Raw genomic sequence first — 22608 nt, 5'->3', positions numbered from 1 at the left:
TGCTCAGTTTGAATGATCTTCAAAAAAGAAACTTTTGACGGCAAATAAATATTGAGAGAGCATAAACAACCGAAAAATAACGGTATGAACTTTGAATTAGAACAGTCTTGTGACTTAGCTCTCGCTGAATGCAGTTCATTTGAAAGATACGCGAACAGTAAAGCTATGAATTTGGTCAAAATCCCACACTTGACCTATAAATTTCCATCAAGAGCAAAGTCGGTATCACTCGTAATATACCGGCTGGCTTAATTATTTTCTTTCCAGAAATTGAAAATGCTTAGCTCTGAGAATAGAATAGTACATCTGTGAGATAACATCTCTAAGTCAATTATCTTTTCTCTATTATTTTTGAAGAAAGCTCAGCATTACTTTGATACAGCAACGGGAATCATCGTTCATTAATCACCACCTTTTGTTTCGTATTTTCACCACTCCCTATCCCAACCCGGAGCAGAATTCCTTCTTAATTTACATTTACATCTGTTTGCATGTTTCGGCACATCGAGAACTCGGTTATAGATTAAAGTATACATATTGAAAAAAAATCAATCTACCATATGTTAGAGTAGCCAAATCGAGTCATCGAGAAAGTTTAAACGGTATATTGGCAATGCTTAGTTAAGCACTAGCTAGATGGTTTGTTATGAGACGAGACAAATTTCCGCGAAAATTATTTTCTTCGTTATAACGGCCTCGAGCACTTTTTGCAGGATAACAAGTTTAATTTGAAAAGCCGTTTCCAGGTAGAATTATTCTTTGAGGCGCCGTTACATGTAACTGTTGGACATTGTCATTTTAATTATTTCACGATAAAATGCAATACAGCTTTTTTTTCAGATGAGTCTGCTGTCTGAAACGCAATTAAATTTAGTTTTACATTAGCAATTCAAGATAGAGCACAGGTTAAATAGCTTTCTTTGTTTGAGTGTAAATTGCCGAGATATTCCGACCGTAACGAATTAAATACAGCCTCAGATGTGTCTCTTAAAGATTAGAAACTTAACATTTCTTTGAAAGATAATGAACGTTTCTGAAATAGGTGGAACAACCAGTCAGATGAATTTTCAAGCTTCACACCTTGAACTAAAACAAGGAAAACAATACATTTTCTGCTTGGAGAAATGCTGAGACTAAAGAAATTAAGCAGATACAACGGTAAAAATAAGACTAATTTCTTGGGAGAAACAAAATTTTACGATGTAAACAACCGGCTACATAAAAGCAGTAACTTCACTGATAGCTTTGTTTTGCAGCAGGCTTGGCCTTGATAGATTTAATTATCATCATCAGTTCCGCTTCTCCGTATGGAGAGTGGCCCAGAAATTTCACTTCTCCAAGACGCTTTGTCAGCCGCCGCCAGCCCTGCCTCTACCCAAGAACAGTAACCCTATCGCCGTTCGTTCTTTCTCCACTGTCCTATGCCATGTTTCTCCAAATCTTCCTCTCTTGCGTTTTCCCTCCGATGCCCACCTCAGTGCAACTCGTGGGAGGGAACTGGTATCCATACGCAGCACGTGTCCAATCCATGTCTACCTCCATCTCCTTACTTGTTCTCCGATAGTTTCCACGGTAGCTCTCTTGCACACCTCTTCATATGACATGCGCTTAGGCTAACAGATTTTTAAAAACCTACGCAGGCACTTGTGCTGGAAAGTATCTAGTTTGACTAGATTTAATAGGTTCTATCAATTACCTCTTGTAACCTTCACTTTTAGCCGCCTATAGAATTTTCTAAACAATGTAACAAGGAGACTTACCTCGGTTAACAAAATGCTGTTAGCGCGGTTCGTAGCATCCTTCTGTGGCCAAAAGAAATTAACTGATACTCGTTTATTTGGATAAAAGCTGACTGATAGAGACGAGCATGCGCTGAATACGAGAGAGATTTTATAATGCAGTAGCAAATTATTTTAGCCAAAAGAAAAGTCAAAGCCATGCAACCATAAATTACAGAAAAATTGTACAAAAGGTAAGGATATCTAACGTTAGGGGAAAAGTTCTGTACAAAATACAGTCTGGAAAACAGTTTAATGAATAAACTCACCAGTATGTTGAGTCTATTCAGGTATAGGCTTAAGGCTAATCTGACAACTTTCTTTGGAATAATATAGGTGCATATGATTGGCTCGAGCAAATTAACAGTGTACAATGAACATCTTCCGCTGGGGATTATGGCACGTTGCCGACTTATATAAAACCGTGTTATCTAACTCTCACTGTGTATATGAATTGGCCACCTTTTCAAAGCATAACAAACAAGTTATTCATTTATTCTTGGGCGAAATGTACTTTCCTTAGTTGGGTTCTTGTGTAGTAAACAAATTAATGATTCACAAACTCCGTGCGACATGTCACGGGGACAAAATTCCGTAAATTTTTTGTGGCACGAGTTTAATAATAGCAGCATATTCCAGGTGATGAGTCTCTTCAACTGATATCACCGAGAAATGTCCCCGCATTTCATTTCTTATATGAGTGTGTGTATGCATATTGTAATTTTGTCGCTTCCGCAAGGCTTCGTTACCCGATTCTGTTTCGAATTCACCGTGTCCCCTCGTGTGAAAAGGGCATGATGTTCTTGTTGTTCTACGTATCCACCAGACGTCCCTACTCCATGAGATGTCCCCTTGTATGAAGAGCACATTATTTCGTGGCTGCTATTTCTTCCTGCAACGTGTCCCCTCCTACGTCAGCACCAAAGTCTGTTACAACATTTATGCTCGCACGAGCCATGTGCTAAGCTCATTCGGGCGCTTATAACTGCGGCTGAGTTTCTGTATCCTAATGCATTCTGTATTTCAGTGCTAGGACGTGCGTACAGTAACCTGCGCCTAGTAGCTGGCAATTTCATTTGCGCACGATTGCAAAATGCTTATTTTACATTACGTGTCATTGAAACCGCCAGAAGCGTGGAGTGTGCGTGTAATCGACTTTTATCAGGTACGCATCAAGATGCACGTGCAATTTAGCAGGCCATTACCAAATGTTAGCAAAACGCCATCATAAAATAAATGAGATATATTATACGCGCGCTATCATTGGTCGATAGTTGTGTTTAGATGAGGTTATGTAAACACGGAAAAGGTCCTCTATTATTTAATCAGAAAATACTTTCCTAAATGAATGGGTTCAACGTGCAACTTCGCGCAAATCATATCGCACTCGCACGAATCGCCAAGCTTACCGGATTTTCACGTGAAATTTAACGTAGAATTCGCGATAATTGCAAGGAATATCTTGAGGACTTTGAGCTCAAAACGTTCATCCTATTGAATAATGTAGGTAACTTTAAGGCTTATGTTGATATTATTTAGAAGCAATTTTATCAAAATCACCGTTCATCTGTCGGTCCAATTATTATTATTACAAGTAATAGTTCTCACTGAGGCTGCCCCCCCCCCCTTCTTTACTGCTTTTTTGTGTGTGTGCTGATTGAAAACAGTTGAAAATTATTGTATGAGCTAAACCTTATATTTCTTTTTCTTAGGTAAATTATATCGCTCATAATCTTCATATAACTTAGGCAATTTATCATCAATATGATCCTAACAATCAACTAAGTAAACTAAATCAGTTAAAGGACAATATTAACACATGATATTCTTTACATAATATTTCACGAAGCATTTACAGCGAAGCAGTTTACCGTATCTCGTTTGAAAGGGCTCAAAAAGAATTTCAATCAGTAGAACTTTTTATAGGAAAAAAAGGTTAACAAATTATAGAAAAGCAAAAAATTATGTCAAACCACTCTGATGATCGAAACAAACCATTTGTCTTGTTATACTAGCAAACGTATCTCGAAAGCAGAACAGAAGTAGAGAGCATCATCTGGACTTTGCTCACGATTGTTTTTTTCCGGGACGTAAACTGAAGTATCGCGTTACAGTCACCATGGCAACCTCCCATATATGCAAATAAGAGTCAAGTTACATGCCTTTAACGAAAACGATGCAAAACTAAGCTCCCATCATTTACATTTACATTTGGATTCTTGCAAAGTCACCCAGTGGCATGAGCTCTACGCCACGTAAGATCACTCAATACAAAATGGCGATCCTAACAAACGAGATTCCAAACGTAAAAATAGCGAAAAAAGATGGCGGCTGTACATTTTACCACAATACCATGCGAACCTAACACAGCTCATAAAAGTACAAGGAAAGCCATATTTTTGCAATATAGTTGTTTTCCTCCCAAGTCCCAAAATCCATCTTCAGGATCTTTGAAATCGTTTTCAATTTGTTCTAGAATCTTCGCAATTACTGCATCGTGCTAAAATCGTCACGTAGGCCATATTGGAGGGTCTTAGCTCAGCTTACCGAAAAATTAACCGGGACCACCGTGCGCGCCTAGTTTTTTCAAATCGGTATTGATTTGCATACTGCAGATATTACCAATATTTCATGACTTCTTTATACGCGGCGGCCACTGTTAATGTTTCCTAACACTACGGGGGCAACTATGGAAAACTATGGTTTAAAATGTTATTTTGTGATTTATTGTTTGTTAATTTTATTTACAGTTTACTGTAGTTTACTTAAGTTGTCGATACATGTAATAACGTTTTTGGAACAAATCTGGTTCGCGAAAACATAAGTTATCCTGATTTTGAGTTTTTCTGTTTATCGTCTCCATGGAAAAATCGATTTCCCTTCAAATATACAAAACCAAACTTTGATCTAATTCCAGAACTGAAAAAGAACAATTTTGATTTCGATCTAAATATGACTGAATATATTACTTCATCAAGTTTAGTTACCATGGTAAGCAACTTCGTTCCTAGCTAGGGTTTAGTTTGGATGCCAAGTCAAAAAATGAATTGTGAAAGTCAGTGAAGTAAAAGTGGCAAAGCTTTTACTCCTTCAGTTATGCGTAGAATTATGGTTTTTCAAAATAATTGCAGCTGCAGTTCCACGGCAGAAATTTAGGAAGTGAACGAATCGGGTTTTTTTTTATCGTAGGTATACTCCTTTTTGTATTTGCATACTCTTGGTATCTTTTTCAATCAGTAATACGTACGGTATTGGATCTTCGCTGAGTGTTTGAAATCTTCCACCCATTTCCCTTTCTCTAGCTCTGCACCGTGACAACCATCGCTTTCTGTTCTATGACGTCATTCGTCTGATTTTCTTTTCTGTTTTACGATTAACATAGGAAGTAAAATGATTGCACGAATCGCATAAATGTTCAAAATTTGTTCCACCAACTAGTTATGAGAAATGTACTGGGGAAATTGAAACAATCAGAAAAGAAAAATATTTTGACTGAAAAATATAATCCCCTTCGCTCCATTTCAGTTCACGTTTATAGACAGCACAAGTTATCTGTTCAGGACAATGGAGATGTTGTAGTATAATTCGTCGCCACAAGATCTATCAGCGAGATAGTTCCAGAATAAAACTTAATTGCACGAGAGTCTTCCACACAAAATAAATACGAACCGTAATATTTCAGTGGCGCGGTATCATTTAGACCGTTAGCGAAACTGTCGTTCTTTTTTTTTTTTTTCAGATTCGCTTCGTCAGTACTGTGTTTCAGTAGGTTTGTTGTATTTCGTGAATTCAGTAAAATTCATGCGCGCAAAATCATTTTGACGTTTTTTATATTTGCGAGCTGTCGAATTAGCAAGAAATGAGTTTGCATTTAAAAAAGGCACTTTTGATTGATTTTGGTTGAGCCCATTATATCTTAGCTATAGTTGTTGAATTTCTTGAGTTCGTTAAAATTCGCCAACCGATTTGACGTTCTATCGCTTTGTTATCAAACGAACAAGTAACTGAATTATGTTTGGTTGTCTTCATTAATGTAGAGCCAAGTGTGTGAATATTTGCGAAAAATTAATATGAGCATTAAAAGCACTTTAAAATTGTCATGTTTTCGCTTGACGACGGTCAACCAAAAAGTCGTCGAATGAACTAACGTACATCCTAAGCATTTCACAAATATCGCGTAAAATCGCATAAAAATACTATCACCTTTCTGGAGATTCTCAAAACATTTTCTAAAAATCGTAATAATTTTCTGAATATATTGAAAAATCCTCTAAATATCTCTTTTACTTGTCTTAAAAATAAACCGATTTTGAAACCCTTTGGCCAAAATTTTCAAAACTTTCTTACAGTAGAAGGAGTTGAGGAGGAAGATTCAAGCGCTTCGATGTTACCAGCATCCGCCATTTTGGAAAATTTCTGCTTTAGCGCTGTTAGTGGAATACATTTTTCGAGTGGGAAATCCCTGGACTGGATTGTTTGTGGTATAGAACCTAATATATATTGTTTGGAGAAAATAGCGAGGAATACAGAGGGTAGGCCAGAAAAAGCAAGAAATATCCATCTTGAAATATCCTCAAAATTTTTTAAATTTCGTAACGTTTTACTGAATATCTCGGAAACTTCTCAATATCACCAAAACTATCCGGATATTTGTAGAAAGGTCTACGTTATTCTTAGATTAGTTGTCATTTTAATATGCTTCGCCGCGTGAATTTTTTTTTCTATTTGTAATTACCGAAAAGATTAGCAGAGCAACGTTCTATTACCTTTCATTAGCATTTACGTCTTACTGATGGACTTGCGGATTTTTAATTGAACAAGAGGCTGCACCTGTCTTTTATTGACAAATTCAAACAATTAATTAAGCGTTTCGAGTTGCTTGGCATTTTATTCAAATTCAGCCCCTTTACTAATCCTTACGACATTTTGTCGCTTCTTTAAACTCTCTTCACAGATCTGTTGATAAAGATTTCGTCTCAGTTTTGACCTTATTCGTATGTTACTTCCCGATGTCGAGGGAGCCATTCTCCGCGAGTTCGAAGATGTCCTTCTGGGTATTTTTAAAGCTGGTCGTGTATTTGTGCTCTTTGTACACTACGAGTCAAGGGCTTGCAAATAACAGGAGGGAGCTATTAACAATAGGTGGACTGTACGCTTCGGGAGCAGTGACGACCTTTCAAAACTCTTCAGGCATCGTTAAGACCGTAAATGAAGCCATTCGATTCATAAATAAGCGATCACAGCTTCTTCCTGGCTATGAATTAGCCATAGAATGGCGTGATACCAAGGTGAGTGTAAGTCTTATCGCATTTTGTAAACCTTAATTAAGCTAAACGTTGCTAGGTAAAAGCACCAAGTTTATTTTTCACCCCAGTTCTATGTACTTGGCAGCAGTTTCCCCCTTTGTCCAGAGCTTCGTGAACGGCTCGACGAGTAAAACTGAAATGGGCGTGGATTATGCTTGACTGTTTAGCTTCAAAGAACATTGTTATTTTAACACTTTAATTTCTAGCTTGCATGCAAGAACCTTGAACTTCCAAATAAATAACTGCTCTGCTTTACTCTTCTCATCCCGAAATCCCTGACAGATAAATGTATTTCGTTTTAGAGGATGCCAAATATTTTTTAATGTCTGATTAATAATTTCCTTTATTTTGTAGCAAAACAGTATTTTGTTGTTTTGTTTTGTTTTGTCTTTTTGATATATTCCTGCTTCTCAGCTCAGCTCATTATTGAAGCTTTATGAATTATGCACGTTATATCAAACAACTGCTTAAAATAAACTTTCAGAATTCAAGCCTCGATAGTCAAACACAATTTTTTGTTGCCTATTAAGCTCACCTGACCGGTGCCCAAAAGTCTGAAGTGTTTAGTAAATTGGTAGCGTGTATCGGGAAATTGAACTCAGCTTAATTCGCTGCCATAGATGAAACAGAACTAAGGTGATAAGTCAACAAAGAAACACGTAATTGTGTTCTCGCGTTCCAAAATGGACAGACTACAAATTTCTTCTTAATACTTCAAGAATTTTCTAGAAAAAGAATTGATTAAGAGAACAAGCAAAATGATCAACTAGAAAGTGTTGCTTTGATTTACAAACAAATTCTCCGCATGAAGATCAAGAGATTAGATAACAACCCGTAAGGAGAATTGATTAATTAATATGCCGATCTAGCAACTAATCGAAAGCACCAGTTAAGAGTCAAATATAAAACTGGCTAAAAGAAAGGTTAATTAGGGAGTTTTTCGTATCTTTTTTTGTTTTTGTTTTGACTAGCACTTCAATCAACCCATTTATATTAAGCCTCAAGCACACTGCTTTTACGTTTTGACGCCATACATGAACGGCTAAGCTCAGCTTATCTTTTTTCTTTTGTCTGGATGGCGATCCGTTTTCTATATTTAATGACCTTGAAATAGTCAAAATGCGGCTTTTTTTCAACCGAACGTGACGCTGATCCAACTGTGATAATAAAGAGTAAGTCCCTCTACATATTTTTTTACTCGTTCTTTCCTTCACCTAATTCAAACCCCATCTATTTAAATGATTTTGGTAGTGAATATATACTGAAGCCTTTTTGGAGTTTTTTTTTTCTGTCTAATTACCGTGACTAAACCTTATTTTGGGTCAAATAATTCTTCCCCAAAGCGTCTCTCTACACGAGCACTATATGTTCATGCACTTTCCATTCTCTCGGTTTTGAAGAAAATAAAGGTGTTCCAGTTGCTAATTATATTAAGTTCCTTCCAAATGTAAATGGAGTAAGCTTCTAAAATGAAGTTGACACGTACATCAACAACCTTTGTTGTATTTTCAGTCATTTGGGTTTTTGAGGCAGAGGCTGACTCTCAATAAAAGACATAATACTATAAAAATAATACTATACTATTGACTACTTTGTACAGAACGTAAAGGTATATTAAAGCGTTAACGTAAAAGTAGACTTTTAAATAGTTCATGTATAATTGGCTTTTAAATTGTTAATAATTAATCTGTTCTCACCGAATGAGGATTGGTAATATTCTTATAATTTATGTAATACATCAAACACGAAAGACAGTGTTTGACCACATTTCCAAACACCGAAAAGAGAGTTGAAAATACGACGCGTAGCGGAGTATTTTTGACGAACTTCGAGGTGTTTGGAAATGTGGTCAAACACTGTCTTGAGTGTTTGATATATCTTCTCAATCGAAACTAAAATTAAGGAGAAAACGGAGAATAAAAATTGAAAAAAATCTATGCTAATTAAGATCAGATATCCAAACACCGTCACGATCTTGATTTCCTTTGTTTAAACTTGATGAACTATTAATGAGTTTGAGAGTGTTAAATCAGATATGTCACCCTCTAAACGAGATAAAGACGATCCTCATCAATGGGTTCTTCTGGTGACATCTCCCCTCGAAATAAAGGATTTTTCAATCGTTACGAAGAACGGTTCCAAGGGAAGACAAGGTTTTAACAAAGATAGCATTTGTAATTTTCAAACCACTGTTTTTGTGGTTGATATTCTTTTAAATCAGATTAAAGGGAAAAGAGAAATAAGGAAAATTGTAAACCTCACGCTATCAACAACAGTGACATGATATATACTTGTGGCCAAATTTTGATTCATTAACTGCATACCACAACAACATATATTGCCGTCTCTCGGGGTTTTTCTCACGGACAACAATTAGTCATTGACTGCATGTCAATGTCGCATATTGCATATCTGGAAGACTTTCGGTGATTTTCATTACCAGTGGAAAATTTAAGAAAGCGTTCTCAACATTTATGAAGTTACGGAATGATCTTATCAAATATTCGAAAACTCGAAACACATGAACAATCATAATTCTCTCTGGGGCTGAATTGCTGTGTGTTATTTGAATGAACACATTTAAAAGTAAGCTATCATAATGTCAGATTTTGCCGATCATTTTGCTTTAAATTGACTTGTAACTTGGTCAGTCCTCATCCAAACACTACCCTTCAAAGCTTGCTAACTATACCTGATCGTACCTTTTTTTGGATACGCCTTGGTGGTATTTTATAGGCGAGCTTGGTCGAGCAATGGTTCGGTATTTTGGCGAGACGTAGTCAAGCCAAGATACCCAAGGCGAGCCGACCAGCCAAGCCTGATATCCCGCCGAAGTGTGCCAAAAAGGAACGATTACGTATTTTCCGTACCCAAATTTGGCCAAGTGACCATAATAAGTACACATTGATAAGTCAATAAAGATGGTGAATTTTGAAGCTCGGTAATGAAATGTGAAGGTGAATTAATCAACATGACACGAGCATGGGACAAAGAAAAATTCTGAGTCCCCGACAGTAATTGAACCCATGACCTCCCGAACACCGGGCGGGCGCTCTATCCACTGAGCTACGAGAACTCATGGAGAACAAGGTCATTTAACTGAGTTCATATATGGCAGGTGTCCTGCATACTGCTAGGATCAACACTATCGAAGTCATCGTGAGTAGTGACAAGTTAATAAAGATGGCGAATTTTAAGCTCGGTAATGAAATGTGAAGGTGAATTAATCAACATGACACGAGCATGGGACAAAGAAAAATTCTGAGTCTCCGACAGGAATTGAACCCATGACCTCCCGAACACCGGGCGGGCGCTCTATCCACTGAGCTACAAGAACTCATGGAGAACAAGGTCATTTAACTCAGTTCATATATGACAGGTGTCCTGCATACTGCTAGGATCAACACTATCGAAGTCATCGTGAGTAGTGATAAGTACACATTGGCTTAAGGGCACTTTCGGACTTGGGGGGCTGTGACTTTCTTGTCCGAAAAATTTGCGTAATGCCCGAGTGCGAGATTCTCGAAATCGGGATGCAAACGTACTCAAATTGCATGAAAAACAAAAATGTTCACAATTTCCACATCTAATGAAACTGCTATAATTCCAAAAATAGTTCTATTCAAAGCTAACATAATCAATCAATCAGACTCTATCAACAGTCTCAATCCGAGTGAAATCTAAAACTTATTCAAAGAAAAAATTCTAAAAAAAAGTAACTAACTAGAAACCTCATTTACCAGTTTTAGAAACCACGCAAACGGCATTATTTTGTAATGTTTTCTCTCAAGTGTCGTTGCCCGAATCATTAGCATTCAGTTTCCGAAAAATCACAGCTCCCCTCGCCCACCACCCCCACCCCCCAGCTCCAACGCCTAAGGCCATGCATTGATACATTGTGTAAAATTGTTATAAAAGACAGACGGTTAAACTAAATAATAAATAAATAAACAAATTCTAGCCACGTCAGGTCAGTGACTTGATATCTTAAGATACCAGGACAGTAGACACGGCTTCTGATTGGCTAACTGCGATGTTGGGAGCGTTAAACAACAAAATTTTCAAGCGCATATGAGCTGTTATTTTTGAAGTGGAAAATTCATATTAGTTTCCTCTCTGTGTCTTTTCATTTTTTTTTTTTTTCATTTTTTTTTTTTTTTTTGCAGTGTCAGTTAGGTCATGGAGTACAGGCTCTGTTCCAACACGTTAATGAACCGCCGACCAAGATCATGCTCCTTGGGGGAATATGCAGTGCCGCTACCAGGCCTATTGCCGAGTGCTCTCACCTCATGAACCTAATACAGGTACATACGTGTGTCAGTCAAAAGGCTTGTAACCAATCAGCAGTCGAGAGTTTATCTTGTGTGCCAGAGACGGTAGAGCGTTGAATGAGCACGCGAAACTTGTCCCTCTTAACTCGAAAGCTCTTTGTAATAATAACAATAATAATGATAATAATAACATTTGAAGTTTATATAGCGCAAATGATGATCAAACTCACTTAGATGATCAAATGCGCGTTGAAAATATCGTGAAAAAGCTATAAACTAGCAAAAAGACTAATTTGAGCCACAAAAACTGAAAACTGTTCTACAAAAGTAGGCATAGATTAAAATAGACATATGAAATAGAAATATTCATTATAGAGAGCATTTTGTGCCGGCATTGATAAGCCACAGGAAAGACCATATTGAATTCACAATGCAAATTCAGTTGCTCTTCCTGTGCATAAACATTTCCGGGTGCGTAGTCTACAAAAAACACACAAAAAAATGCATCATTGTTTTTAAGGGCTTGTCGTGCCCCGAACGAATCCGCTCAGAGCTTTGCTGGGGCGTCAAAAGTACCATTAACGCAATTCTAAAAAATCCAAATTTGGGTACCAGACGGTCTGAGGCACAAATCAAAAATTGTCAAAGGCGTCTGAAATGCTAGGCAAAAAATGTGGGTGTCAATTCAAGACAGGTTTTTGTGTGGTGATATTAAAGCCACAAGACAAAACTTTGAACACATTATAATGTAAATTTTATAGTTGGTTTTCCGTTGTACACACTACGCCGGAGAAATTTGAAAACGCAGCTTTATTTCTACAGTTAAGCCACCGTCCACACTATAAATCCGTCACGAAAACGGAGCTTTCCGAAAACGTTCTTCAAACCCGAGGAATTTGAAAACGCCGGCTTAACGTTGAAAACAATTTGAAAGCGGAGCTTTTCGCAAACGATGAAGTCACCATATTCAAGCCATTTCTCTTTCCCAGTTTTTCTCAAACAAAACTCCAAAATAGTGTAGGCGGAAAGCATTTGTTGTGTTTTCAGAGTGGAAACACTGTTTGTTTTCAAATCTCCGGCGTAGTGTGGACGAAGAACATTTGAAGCGTCTCAGAGCGAAAACACCGTTTTCAAATTTCTCCGGCGTGCTGTGGACGAGGACTTAGTCTGAAAAAAAAATGCCTCGTGTTTTTAATGGTCCTCTTGTTCGTCCTCTGCAGGTCAGCTACGGTGCATCCTCCTTTTATTTATCGGACAAAGAAAAATATCCACTTTTCTTCAGAACTGTACCTCCAGAGGAGGGCCACAATCACGGTCGCGTAGCTGTGCTGAAGTATTTTAAATGGAACCGGATTGCCATAGTAACGGAAAGGGAGCCTTACTACGAAGCTGTAAGAAAAACCGCTTTTCACGCTTTTTAAGAGTAAGGTGTCTAATTTGTTTTCGAGATGGTTAATCAATTGTAAAGAAGTTAGTTACTGAAAATAAAGAAGGAACCATACACTGGTCTCGACGTACAAGTAGATTTCCAGAACAAAAAATACAAATAAAATTAGCGCACAAAAATGAGAAAGGACAACCTCAACTGGCCTATAAATGATACTTATTTACGGACAAGTAACTGTGGTTAACTAGTTGTTTGTTACTTGTTCACACATTTTCATGCAAAACTTTGATTGAACTCTTTGAGTATCTTCAGGAAGATTTACTATAGGTGATGTGGAATAATGTATCGTATATGGCATGATATAACGTAATGTAATATGATGTAATAGGACGTTATGTAACGTGTTGTGTTGTGTTGTGATGTGATGTGATGTGTTGTGATGTGATGTGACGTGACGTGACGTGATGTGATGTGATATGATGTAGTGATGTGATGTGACGTAACGTGACGTGATGTGATGTGATGTGATAGATGCGGTGTGTAATTATGTGACTTGACGTTATGCAACGTTACGTACTGTGATGTAACGTTATGTGATAAAACTTGATGTGACGTAGACGTTATGCGTTGTGATGACGTAGATAACATAGACAAGTTATTTTGCGACAATAATTTATTTCATCTATGCGTAACTACTTCACAGGCTTTGGCGAGTCTGACAAAACTCCTTGAATACAACAACATTACAATCGTGGCTCAGGAATTACTTGGTGACAGTAAGGAAGAAATTCATGAATCTCCAATCAAAATACTGAAGGTAGGAAGCGCCCGGCGGTTAATGATAATAAATTTAACTTTGTGAGAGACGAAGTAAATAGCGAAATATTCTACCCTGGGTATTGTTATTCGCAGCATGATAATATGTTATGGGGAATCACTCTGGCAAGGGACAAGTTCAAGACCAGGCGAAAATAGAAGCGAACAGCTAGATCAAGCCCAACTTACCGGTTGGGTGGGTCGCCAAACTCGTCGCTTTCGCGGCCTCGAGTAGAGTAATGGGGTGGAACACGTGTAAATTCTAATACACTTCATGTGTATAATCCTCAGGGAATCAATTACCAATGCATAGGTAGAGTGCATAGGTAGAGTGTGCGACCAGAAACAAAAGTGCAAATCGACATGCGCAGCAGTCCCCTCATTCCCAGCTCTTTCCCTTGCCTGGTCTCCCAACTGTTGAAGGAAAGGTCCTGGGAACGAGCTTGCATGTGCAGCTGTAATCCAAGTAGTTTTTTTTCCTTTTTAAGGTAGATTAGATCCAGCACATCTAATCTTCAGGAACTTGCATAAGGGTAAAACTACGTAATCATAAAGATCTAGAAACATCTCACTCAACCACACTATATATGCTACCTTCAAGCAATAGAATAGAACAGAATGCTTTATTTAACGTAATACAGTCAAAATGGACTGGGGAAATACTTAATGGTATGGTCGTTAGTTGTTGTGGCAAAAAAATATATTTTATCAACATTTATTCCATGATAAGCCTTGATGTCGCATTTTTTTTTTTTTTTTTTTTACCTATTTTCAGGATAGAGATGCTCGAGTAATTGTTGGACTTTTCTCAGAGGAAAAGGCTGTAGAGGTTTTCTGTCAGGTATTTGCCACTTAGTACCGAAATCAAAGCCCTTATAATCGCAGTTCTCACAGCGTTTTTGTTCCGTCGTTTCCAGGCTTACAAGCAAGGCTTTTATGGGAAGAAGTACGTCTGGCTGTTGATAGACTGGTACCAACCCCGCTGGTGGGACAAGCACGCTGTTCATGCGTCTAAGCTCAACTGCAAGACGAAGCACGTGATCGAAGCCTTCGGTAATTACATCAGCACGGAGTTCCTGAAAGTCGGGCCCAGCTCACCGGACATAATAGGAGGCGAGGTAAGGGGTATCAGAAGACCAAAAAATTAAGACTTGGTGAAAACTTGTTGAAAACTTGGTGAAAACATGTTTCTAATACTACGAGGAAAGCACTAGAAAAAGAAGACTGACAAGTAGCTTTTATGTTATTTCTTAGAAAACCTATCTCAAATGGAAGGACAAAGTTGAAGAGCTTGGATTTTATTCAGGTTTTGCATACGATGCCGTTATCGCCATGGCTCTAGCTCTGAACAAGTCAGAAGAAGTCCTCGCCAGGAAAAATAAAAGCTTGGCGAATTTTACTTACGACGACTCGGAGATGGCACAGTTGTTCAAAAACTCATTGTCAGAAGTCACATTTCTTGGATTTTCGGTGAGAGCGGTTGTCAAGGCAACCTGCAGCCTCGTCCCAGGCTGTATTTCCCGTAAAAAAATAGAAACAAAAAATAAAACGCAAACCTGAAGGGCTTCTTTTTGCAATGCTTCTCTATCATTATTTTTTATTTGCACTACAACGGTGTGAGCCTAGAAGTTAGTGTACTGTGATGGTCAGGGTGGGGTGGGTAGTCCTGTTTTGGGTAGTCCCCTTACCTCCTGTGTTGGTGATTGATGTTTCAACGTCAGCAAAACATGCCTAGGTTTAGCTAGTCATACAGAACCTGAAGGAGATAACTAGTTTTCTACCAAATTACAGGGTCGCGTATACTTTAACAAACAAGGAGAGAGAAAAGGAGTGATAACAGTTGGCCAAATGCAAGGTGAGAACACTGTAGTGTTCCTTTGAAATGCCGGCAAAAAATGCAAAACTGCTTCATTATAGTTCATGAATTCCTCGGCAGTAGGCCTGGGGGAGCATTTGTAATGAAATCACAGAGACCTCGATAACAACATTTCTTATGTGTGCTATTCTAGATGAATTAACTTTTTTCCTCAAAAATACTTTTGTGACCGTTGCCTTATTTTGTAGTACTAGTTGTTAATCTTGCTCTTGTTTTGTTTTTTGGAGCGGTTCTCATTTGAGTGTCGAAAATAATCAACCAGTTATTTTGGCTTTGTTTCTGGTTTTACCACTGTTTGAGATTGGCCGAGTAGTCTAATTGAGTAAGTAACTGGTTTGGTTTTGGTTTTACGGCATTCAACTGAAAACCGCTCTACAAGACATCCAAAAAAAGCGGTTTTCAATTGAGTTCGGCAAAACCAAAACTAAAGTAATTACTCTTACCAATCACAAAGGGCACAGACAATACAGTGAAAACCAATCAAAACTCTAAGTCAATACATGTAGCTGACGCGAAAGCGCGGGAAAACTGTGAAAATGAGTCACCAGTGGTTTTGGTTTTACCTCTGATTGGATGAAGAAGTGGCCGGAATTCTTTTAGAGCGGTTTTCAATTTAGTGTAATTACTTTGGTTTTGGTTTTGGTTTTACTATGGTTTAAGATTGCCTGAAAAGCGGGTCTAATTGGTAAGTAAATGGGTTGGTCTTGGTTTTACGACACTCAATTAAAAAACGCTCTAACCCAATCGTGTTGCGTAGTGATGTTAAACCAGTTACTTTTCGACACGTACTGAAATAAAAACCGCTCTATAATTAGGTTCAGATGAAAAAGACCATCGCCTCTTTGACCTCAAAATTAAACAAAAGATGAATTTAAGTGATTTTGAATATATATGTTTTGTAAGCCATGTCACGGGTCCGAAAAGCACCAATACTAATTATGTGTGTCATTGGTTTTACTTCAGACCAAGAAACAAAAATGCTGGGGAACTACACAGTGTTAACAAATAAGCTTGTTCTTGAATCCTCGAAGTTCGTTTGGGAAGGTGAGTCGCGTGTAATTAACTTGGGTGCACTGTTAAACAGTCAATACAGCTGATGGGTTAACAATTTGAGCCCCGTCCCACTACGCCGGAGAAATTTGAAAACGCAACTTTCTTTCTACGGTTAGGCCAACCGTCTACACTAATCCGTCACGAAAACGAAGCTTTTCGAAAACGCTCTTCAAACCGGAGGAAGTTGAAAACTTGAGCTTTTCGATAACGTGGACGGAAAACATTTTAAAAACGGAGCTTTTCGAAAATGATGACATTACAATGATCACGTGATCTCCCTGCCCGAGTTTTCCTTAAACACAAATCCAATATGGCCGATGATTGTTGGGTTTTCAGATATTCTCCAGCGTAATGTAGACGGGGTCTTAGATTCGTGTGGCTACAGACATAAAAGAATTTCTGTTCAATGAGCACTTCAACAGGAACGGCATTTCCTGAACAGACTACCAACTCCTACTTAGTTACAAGCATTTCTAACTATGCTTGGCAAGTCGATTCAAAGTGGAATTATCACCTCACATTCGTTCGCAGGCGGTAGTGTTCCAGTGGATCAAGTGACTACAGTCGACAAACTGTTGACAGTTTCCATTGGTTTGTTCGCTTTCTTTTGTGCGGCGGAAGTCCTGGGAATCATAATGGCCGTAGCTTTCTTGGCATTCAACATCAGCCACCGTAATCATAGGTAAGGCTTAAGTTAGGTCCGTAAAGCGTACAGAAAATAATGACTGACAGCAGGTGCCAAAAACACACAAAAATAGTTACAATACACGCGCACCTTTTTTAAGACTTCTAAATATATAAAGTGTTAATTAGTATGTTTTCGCTTTCGGAGAAACCGATCATTTGGTTTCTATGAAGGAAGGAAGTAAAGCAGTAGAGTTTTCGAGGGCTTCTAAAAAATATTTGTTAACGAACTGAATCGTGCGGTGAAATATAATGAAGTAACGTATTTCATACGGGTTTGCAGGTATATCAAATTATCAAGTCCTCGTATGAATAACGTGATTGTGGTTGGTGCGATTCTTATTTACATCGCCGGGATTCTGCTCGGCATTGACGGTAACTTTGTAAGCGCTGACGTTGAAGCAATTTTACGCTGCAGGGTGAGTAGCTTTAAAATTGAGCCTCTTATTCTCAATATCAGTTTCTACACGACAAAAGACAATAGACAAAAGAATGTTTTAGTTTTGTTTTCTCAAGAAATCTATTTCTGAAATCCAATTGCAAACGTGCTTGAGTTAGGGCGGTTTTCAATTAAGTGTTGTAAAACTGAAACCAAAGAAATCACTCTGGCCAATCATAAAGGACACAGACAATCCAGTGAACCAATCAACACTCAAAGAAAATGTATGTAGCTGACGAAAAGCGCGGGAAAAAGTGTACGAATGATATGAGACACGATTGGTTTTAATCTCACTTTTGATTGGATTAAAAGTGGCATGCATGAGATTTTTAAGCCAATAGTGTAGTATAGTAAGGCAAAACTATTCAGTTACGTTTCGACATTCAAGTGAAACCGCTCTATGAAAGATAAGTTAAAGGTCTCAAAGCTCAACTAGATGGCCCCATGGTTAGAGCACTCGTCTCCGGATCGAGCGGTCCGGGTTCGAGCCCTGGCTAGGGCTATTTTGTTGTGTTCTTGGGCAAGACACTTTAGTCTCACAGTGCCCCTCTCCATGCACCCAGATGTATAAATAGGTACCGGCGATATTAATGCTGGGGGGTAACCCTGCGATGGACAAGCATCCCATCCAGGGGGGAGTAGAAATACTCCTAATCGCTTCATGCTAAAGAAACCGGGATAAGCTCCGGCCTGACGAGCCGCTTAGCTCGTATGCAGACTTCACCTTAATACGCTTTCTTGACTTTTTTAATTTCCTCTTGTTGTTCAGTTTTCTACCTGGGTGGCTTGCTTTGGATTCACGTTAGGGTTTGGTGGCATGTTCCTTAAGACCTGGAGGGTTCACAAAATATTTCTCAATCGTACAAAGAAAACGGTAAGTACAAGAATCGCACAGAACTGGTGTAGTTACAGTAAGGTAAGGTCTTGGGCACGCTTTCTCTGTACCTGTCAGCGGCATTGACAAAGCAACCTTAGAAAGTTCGTTGCATCTTTGCCGCGCTCATAGGCCCTTTGCACGATCCGGTCACATGGTACAAAATCACACATGCTGGTGAGCAAGTTGCACAGTGGTACTTCCAAAACAATGTACCAGTCCACCTGGACCTGCCTTTGTTTTGGAAGTCCCACTGCGGAACTTGACCGGACCGGATCGTGCAAAGGGCCTATTGCGAGTAGAAAAACTAACCTCGTTACCAGGGTTTTTGGACTTTGAAATTTGGAAGAGACACCCCGTCCCCCCCCCCCCCCCCAACTCCCTCCGCACCCCGTTCCCAATCCCTGGGCCTTAACGAGGTTGCAGCAAAACTTAATTCTATTTCACGCATATAGGTGAGTTCTCTAGCAACTTAGTTAATTTTCATAGTATAACCACGGTTAAAGTATTGTGCACCCACGGTATTTTAAGTCATTTTGGCCACGTACAAAATATCTTTAAATTAAAAGAAACCTGAAAATAGTAGTTTACTAAGATAGAAAAACACCAAAGAGATAATAATAAACCATAAAGGAACAAGGATAGTTAAGGATGGAGAAGATTAACACGAATTGCAAACAACGAACTTGAAAAATTTAGGCTAAACTTTTCAAAATGCGAAAACCGTGATGTAACTCCTTTACACTGTATGGAAACCACAGGACGCAATTCATGTCTGATAATTGCTGATTTTGTTGTCATTTTGTTCCCTGCAGGTCATCAGTGACTACCAGTTGTTTGCCATGCTTGGATTATTCGTATCTATCGACCTTCTTATTCTAATGGTCTGGGAGATTATCGATCCACTTTATGCCAGCAAACACTACTCTGAACGAGAGGTCTGTAAAACTGAGATGCCTTTGAATCGATTTTCACGCTCACCTCAAACAGACACTACTGAAGACAGCAACAAACAGTAGCTTATCTTGAAATACCTTTAGACTGAACGCTGAATCTTCCGTCGGAAAAAAGCTGTACATTTTACCACAATACCTTGCGAACCTTAAACAGTCCAGAAAAGAACAAGGAAAGCCATATATTTTTTGCAATATTTGTCGCTGTGCTGTGCTGAGATACTGTGTATGCTAGGTTTGAAGGTTTTAAAACTTTTCGGTACAGCTTTTTGAGCGTTGTTAACGTTTTCGTGCGCTACAAATTATGGGTAAATGTGCCAGTCGCCATCTTGTTTTCCTACGGAGGATTGCGAATTGAGCTAAACGCGATTTCTCATCTGTCGAGATCTGGCAATATCAGTATAGACTATTTTACAACTATTCTGTAACTATCAAAGCAGAGGCTGTCAACGGCACATGACGAGTACTATGGCTAAACGAATAGGACATTGCTTTCATTCATTATTTTATCAAATTCCTCCCCTATTCGCACACTTTATAACTTACACATATAAAAAGCAACAATTTTGGAAAGATTAATGACTCTTCAGAGCAAACGATGAGGAGTAAGAGGGTTCACTCCCATATACGTCTTATTTCCATGGTAATCCCTCTCAAGTTATTGTTAGGGCACTCGTGGTTTCGGAAATCCCAGGAGGGTCTAGAAATAGCCAATACAGTGACACGGATTTTGCTCACGTTGACAGCCAATGTAAACAGCTCAACAAGCTTTTTCATTCTCCACAAAAAAACACCCACGCTACGCGCGGAAGAACTGGACTGCCGAAGATTTTCTAAACCTCGTTTGTAGCTTTTCTCTAGAGCACTATCTAATATACCCCTTCACCACGCCAAAGGGAGTTTTCAAAACCAGCAAAATTTGATGCGGGTGAAAGACTAGCGTGCTTCCTCAATTGTCTTTTCAGGAATACAGTTCATCCACAGACACACAGTACAAGCCTTATTATATCGACTGCACGTCTGCACATCCCAGTGTGTGGCTCAGCGTTATCTACGCCTACAAAGGTCTCATGCTAGCATTCGGTGCTTTTATGGCCTGGGAAACAAGGAATGTGACATTTGCCGCGTTGAATGATTCGCGCCATATCGGCATCTCTGTGTACAACGTGGTGTTTCCGTGCGCGCTGGGCATGACGGTCGTCAACGTGGTTGACTATCACCCGGATGTAACTTTCGCTGTTCTGTCCGTGTTGGTGGTGTTCTGTACTACTATCACGCTTTGTCTTGTCTCTTTTCCAAAGGTATTTACAAATCGTTTCCTAACTAGCCCTTTATTGGGAGGGTGGGGGCAGGACCATGCACACTAGATAAAGAAGTAACTTCGACTGGGTTGTAGTAGTTTTTTTTCCTGAAACAGGGTATTTCACTCTGTAGAAACCTCTTTCGACACAGTTTTGTTGGGCGATCAAAACAAAGTTGCGGGGCTGCCATTATTTATAGCTGCTTTATTGTACAGTTAACGGATTTAAGCGTCGGACTGTAGATCCACAAAGCTCTGAGAGGCTTCTTCTCTTTATTTGACAGTAATACTCATTGTTCAGGCCTCAAGTTCCTTTAGGACAGCGTTCCTTCCGCCTTCCGCACGATCATGATTCCGTGGTGAAAAGCGACTTCTTATTCTCCATATTAGTGAGCTGATAGATCATCTCTCTAACTTGAAAAGCCTTCCCTGCAATAATTCCTAGTAACAGCTTATTATCAGTTCTTTCCTTGACAGATCTCAAACGTTAGGGCAGACCCTCTTGGAACAAGCAGACCTCGTTTTGTAGCGGGTTTGAACAGTCAAACACCACAGACACGAACAGAGGAGAGACAACAATTACGACCAGAACAAACTCGTGAGTCAAAATCCAACCCTAAGCAAAAACCAGAGGAGAAACAACGCGCTAATACCACTCTTATATGAAGATCAATGTCGATGCACGCAGCAAACGAAAAGCGAAGGGAAGTTGCCATGGTTCATCATTTTTTACTTGCGAACTCCTTTAGTATCATTTGTTTGAGAAGACAGGAATACCTTTACATTATCGTTTTACCAAGGAAGAAAATGATAAACCAGGAAATAGCAAGCTTGGTTTCACATTAGATAAGATCAAGAAGGATCACGAACTACGGAGACTTCGGGCTTGTGGCTTCTAGCAAGGATGAGTTGGAAAGAGTTACGAATCTTTCTCCGATCTTTGCGCCACAAAGAATTTCGCGCTGACGAAAACACGAGAAGTTTGGCAGATTAGCGAGACATTTAGTACAGCACCCGGTCAAAAAAAAAAACTCTTTTGCCACAAAGAGGATCCTTAGAACTACAAGCCAGTGAAATTCTGACGTTCATCTGAGTTCTTGGAGGCATATTCTTCAGATATCCATTACCCATAACCTGTTAAATACAAACACAAAGTTATTGTCAACTGATGTTGAACCGTCTTCAATCAGTTTCGATTTCAGTCTCACCGTTGTTCAAACACTGCAAGCCAAAGTTCAGGTTTAATAATCTGCACGAAAACTCTCAGTTTTATTATTGTTTTCAATGAGAAATTGTCATTAACTGTACGTACGAGGTATTACGAACCTCAGTCGCAAGCATTAAAATACGGGGAATAACCGGCTTAGAACTCTATTTTTTCCGATATTGGCATAACACGTATTATTGTATCTCTCAGTTAGTACGCGCGCTGTGATTGGTCAATTTAGCGGTCCGTAGTCTACTGTGCGGCCCGCTAAAATTTAAAGCTGTTTTTGTTGCCAAAATGTTTCGTGATTTATCGCCAAGTGTTGTAACTTTTTTAGCAAGTAAAAGTTTAAACCTTTCTTTTACTTCTAAAATTGTGTATTAAAACCTGCTAACAACTTAAGAGTCACTTAACAACGATTTCAAATTGACTCGTTTTGCTTTCGAGGTGGATCAAAAATTTGAAGCCGTTCCGGGTGAAAAGAAATCGTTTCCGAACCCGTCAGACACACAGTAGAGATATAATAAATATCTTACTAACCTCGTTTTCTCGGTCCGTTCTGTGAGTAACGGATCCTCGTTTTTTCCCCTTCGATTTATGGCCCGCGCGCTTCGCGCTTGGGCCATAAATCGATGGGGAAAAAACTCGGTCCGTAACTTACTGT

At 38.9% G+C, this 22608-nt stretch overlaps 1 protein-coding gene across 1 annotated transcript; it reads left to right on the top strand.

Annotated features, from left to right (window-relative positions):
- The first annotated feature begins 6688 nt into the window (after positions 1–6688).
- Positions 6689–22588, top strand: LOC145487319 (gamma-aminobutyric acid type B receptor subunit 2-like). Its single transcript, XM_081466075.1, has 15 exons — positions 6689–7066; positions 11251–11388; positions 12576–12746; positions 13446–13559; positions 14334–14399; positions 14476–14676; positions 14813–15028; positions 15350–15413; positions 16398–16478; positions 17019–17169; positions 17455–17590; positions 18380–18484; positions 19300–19422; positions 20403–20738; positions 21215–22588. Exons 1-15 carry the CDS (start codon positions 6788–6790, stop codon positions 21401–21403), a joined length of 2370 nt encoding a protein of 789 aa, XP_081322201.1. The 5' UTR covers positions 6689–6787; the 3' UTR covers positions 21404–22588.
- Positions 22589–22608: the final 20 nt, after the last annotated feature.

Source organism: Orbicella franksi, chromosome 5 (assembly GCF_964199315.1).
Source record: "Orbicella franksi chromosome 5, jaOrbFran1.1, whole genome shotgun sequence".
Lineage (NCBI taxonomy): Eukaryota > Metazoa > Cnidaria > Anthozoa > Scleractinia > Merulinidae > Orbicella > Orbicella franksi.
This window is presented reverse-complemented; position numbering and strand designations above follow the sequence as displayed.

Bases quoted from the DNA above. Each gene is read 5' to 3' on its own strand.
- LOC145487319 (XM_081466075.1), top strand. From the start codon at position 6,788: ATGTCGAGGGAGCCATTCTCCGCGAGTTCGAAGATGTCCTTCTGGGTA. The intron at 7,067-11,250 runs GTGAGTGTAAGT...TTTTTTTTGCAG, and splicing joins TAGAATGGCGTGATACCAAG to TGTCAGTTAGGTCATGGAGT. The intron at 14,677-14,812 runs GTAAGGGGTATC...GTTATTTCTTAG, and splicing joins CGGACATAATAGGAGGCGAG to AAAACCTATCTCAAATGGAA.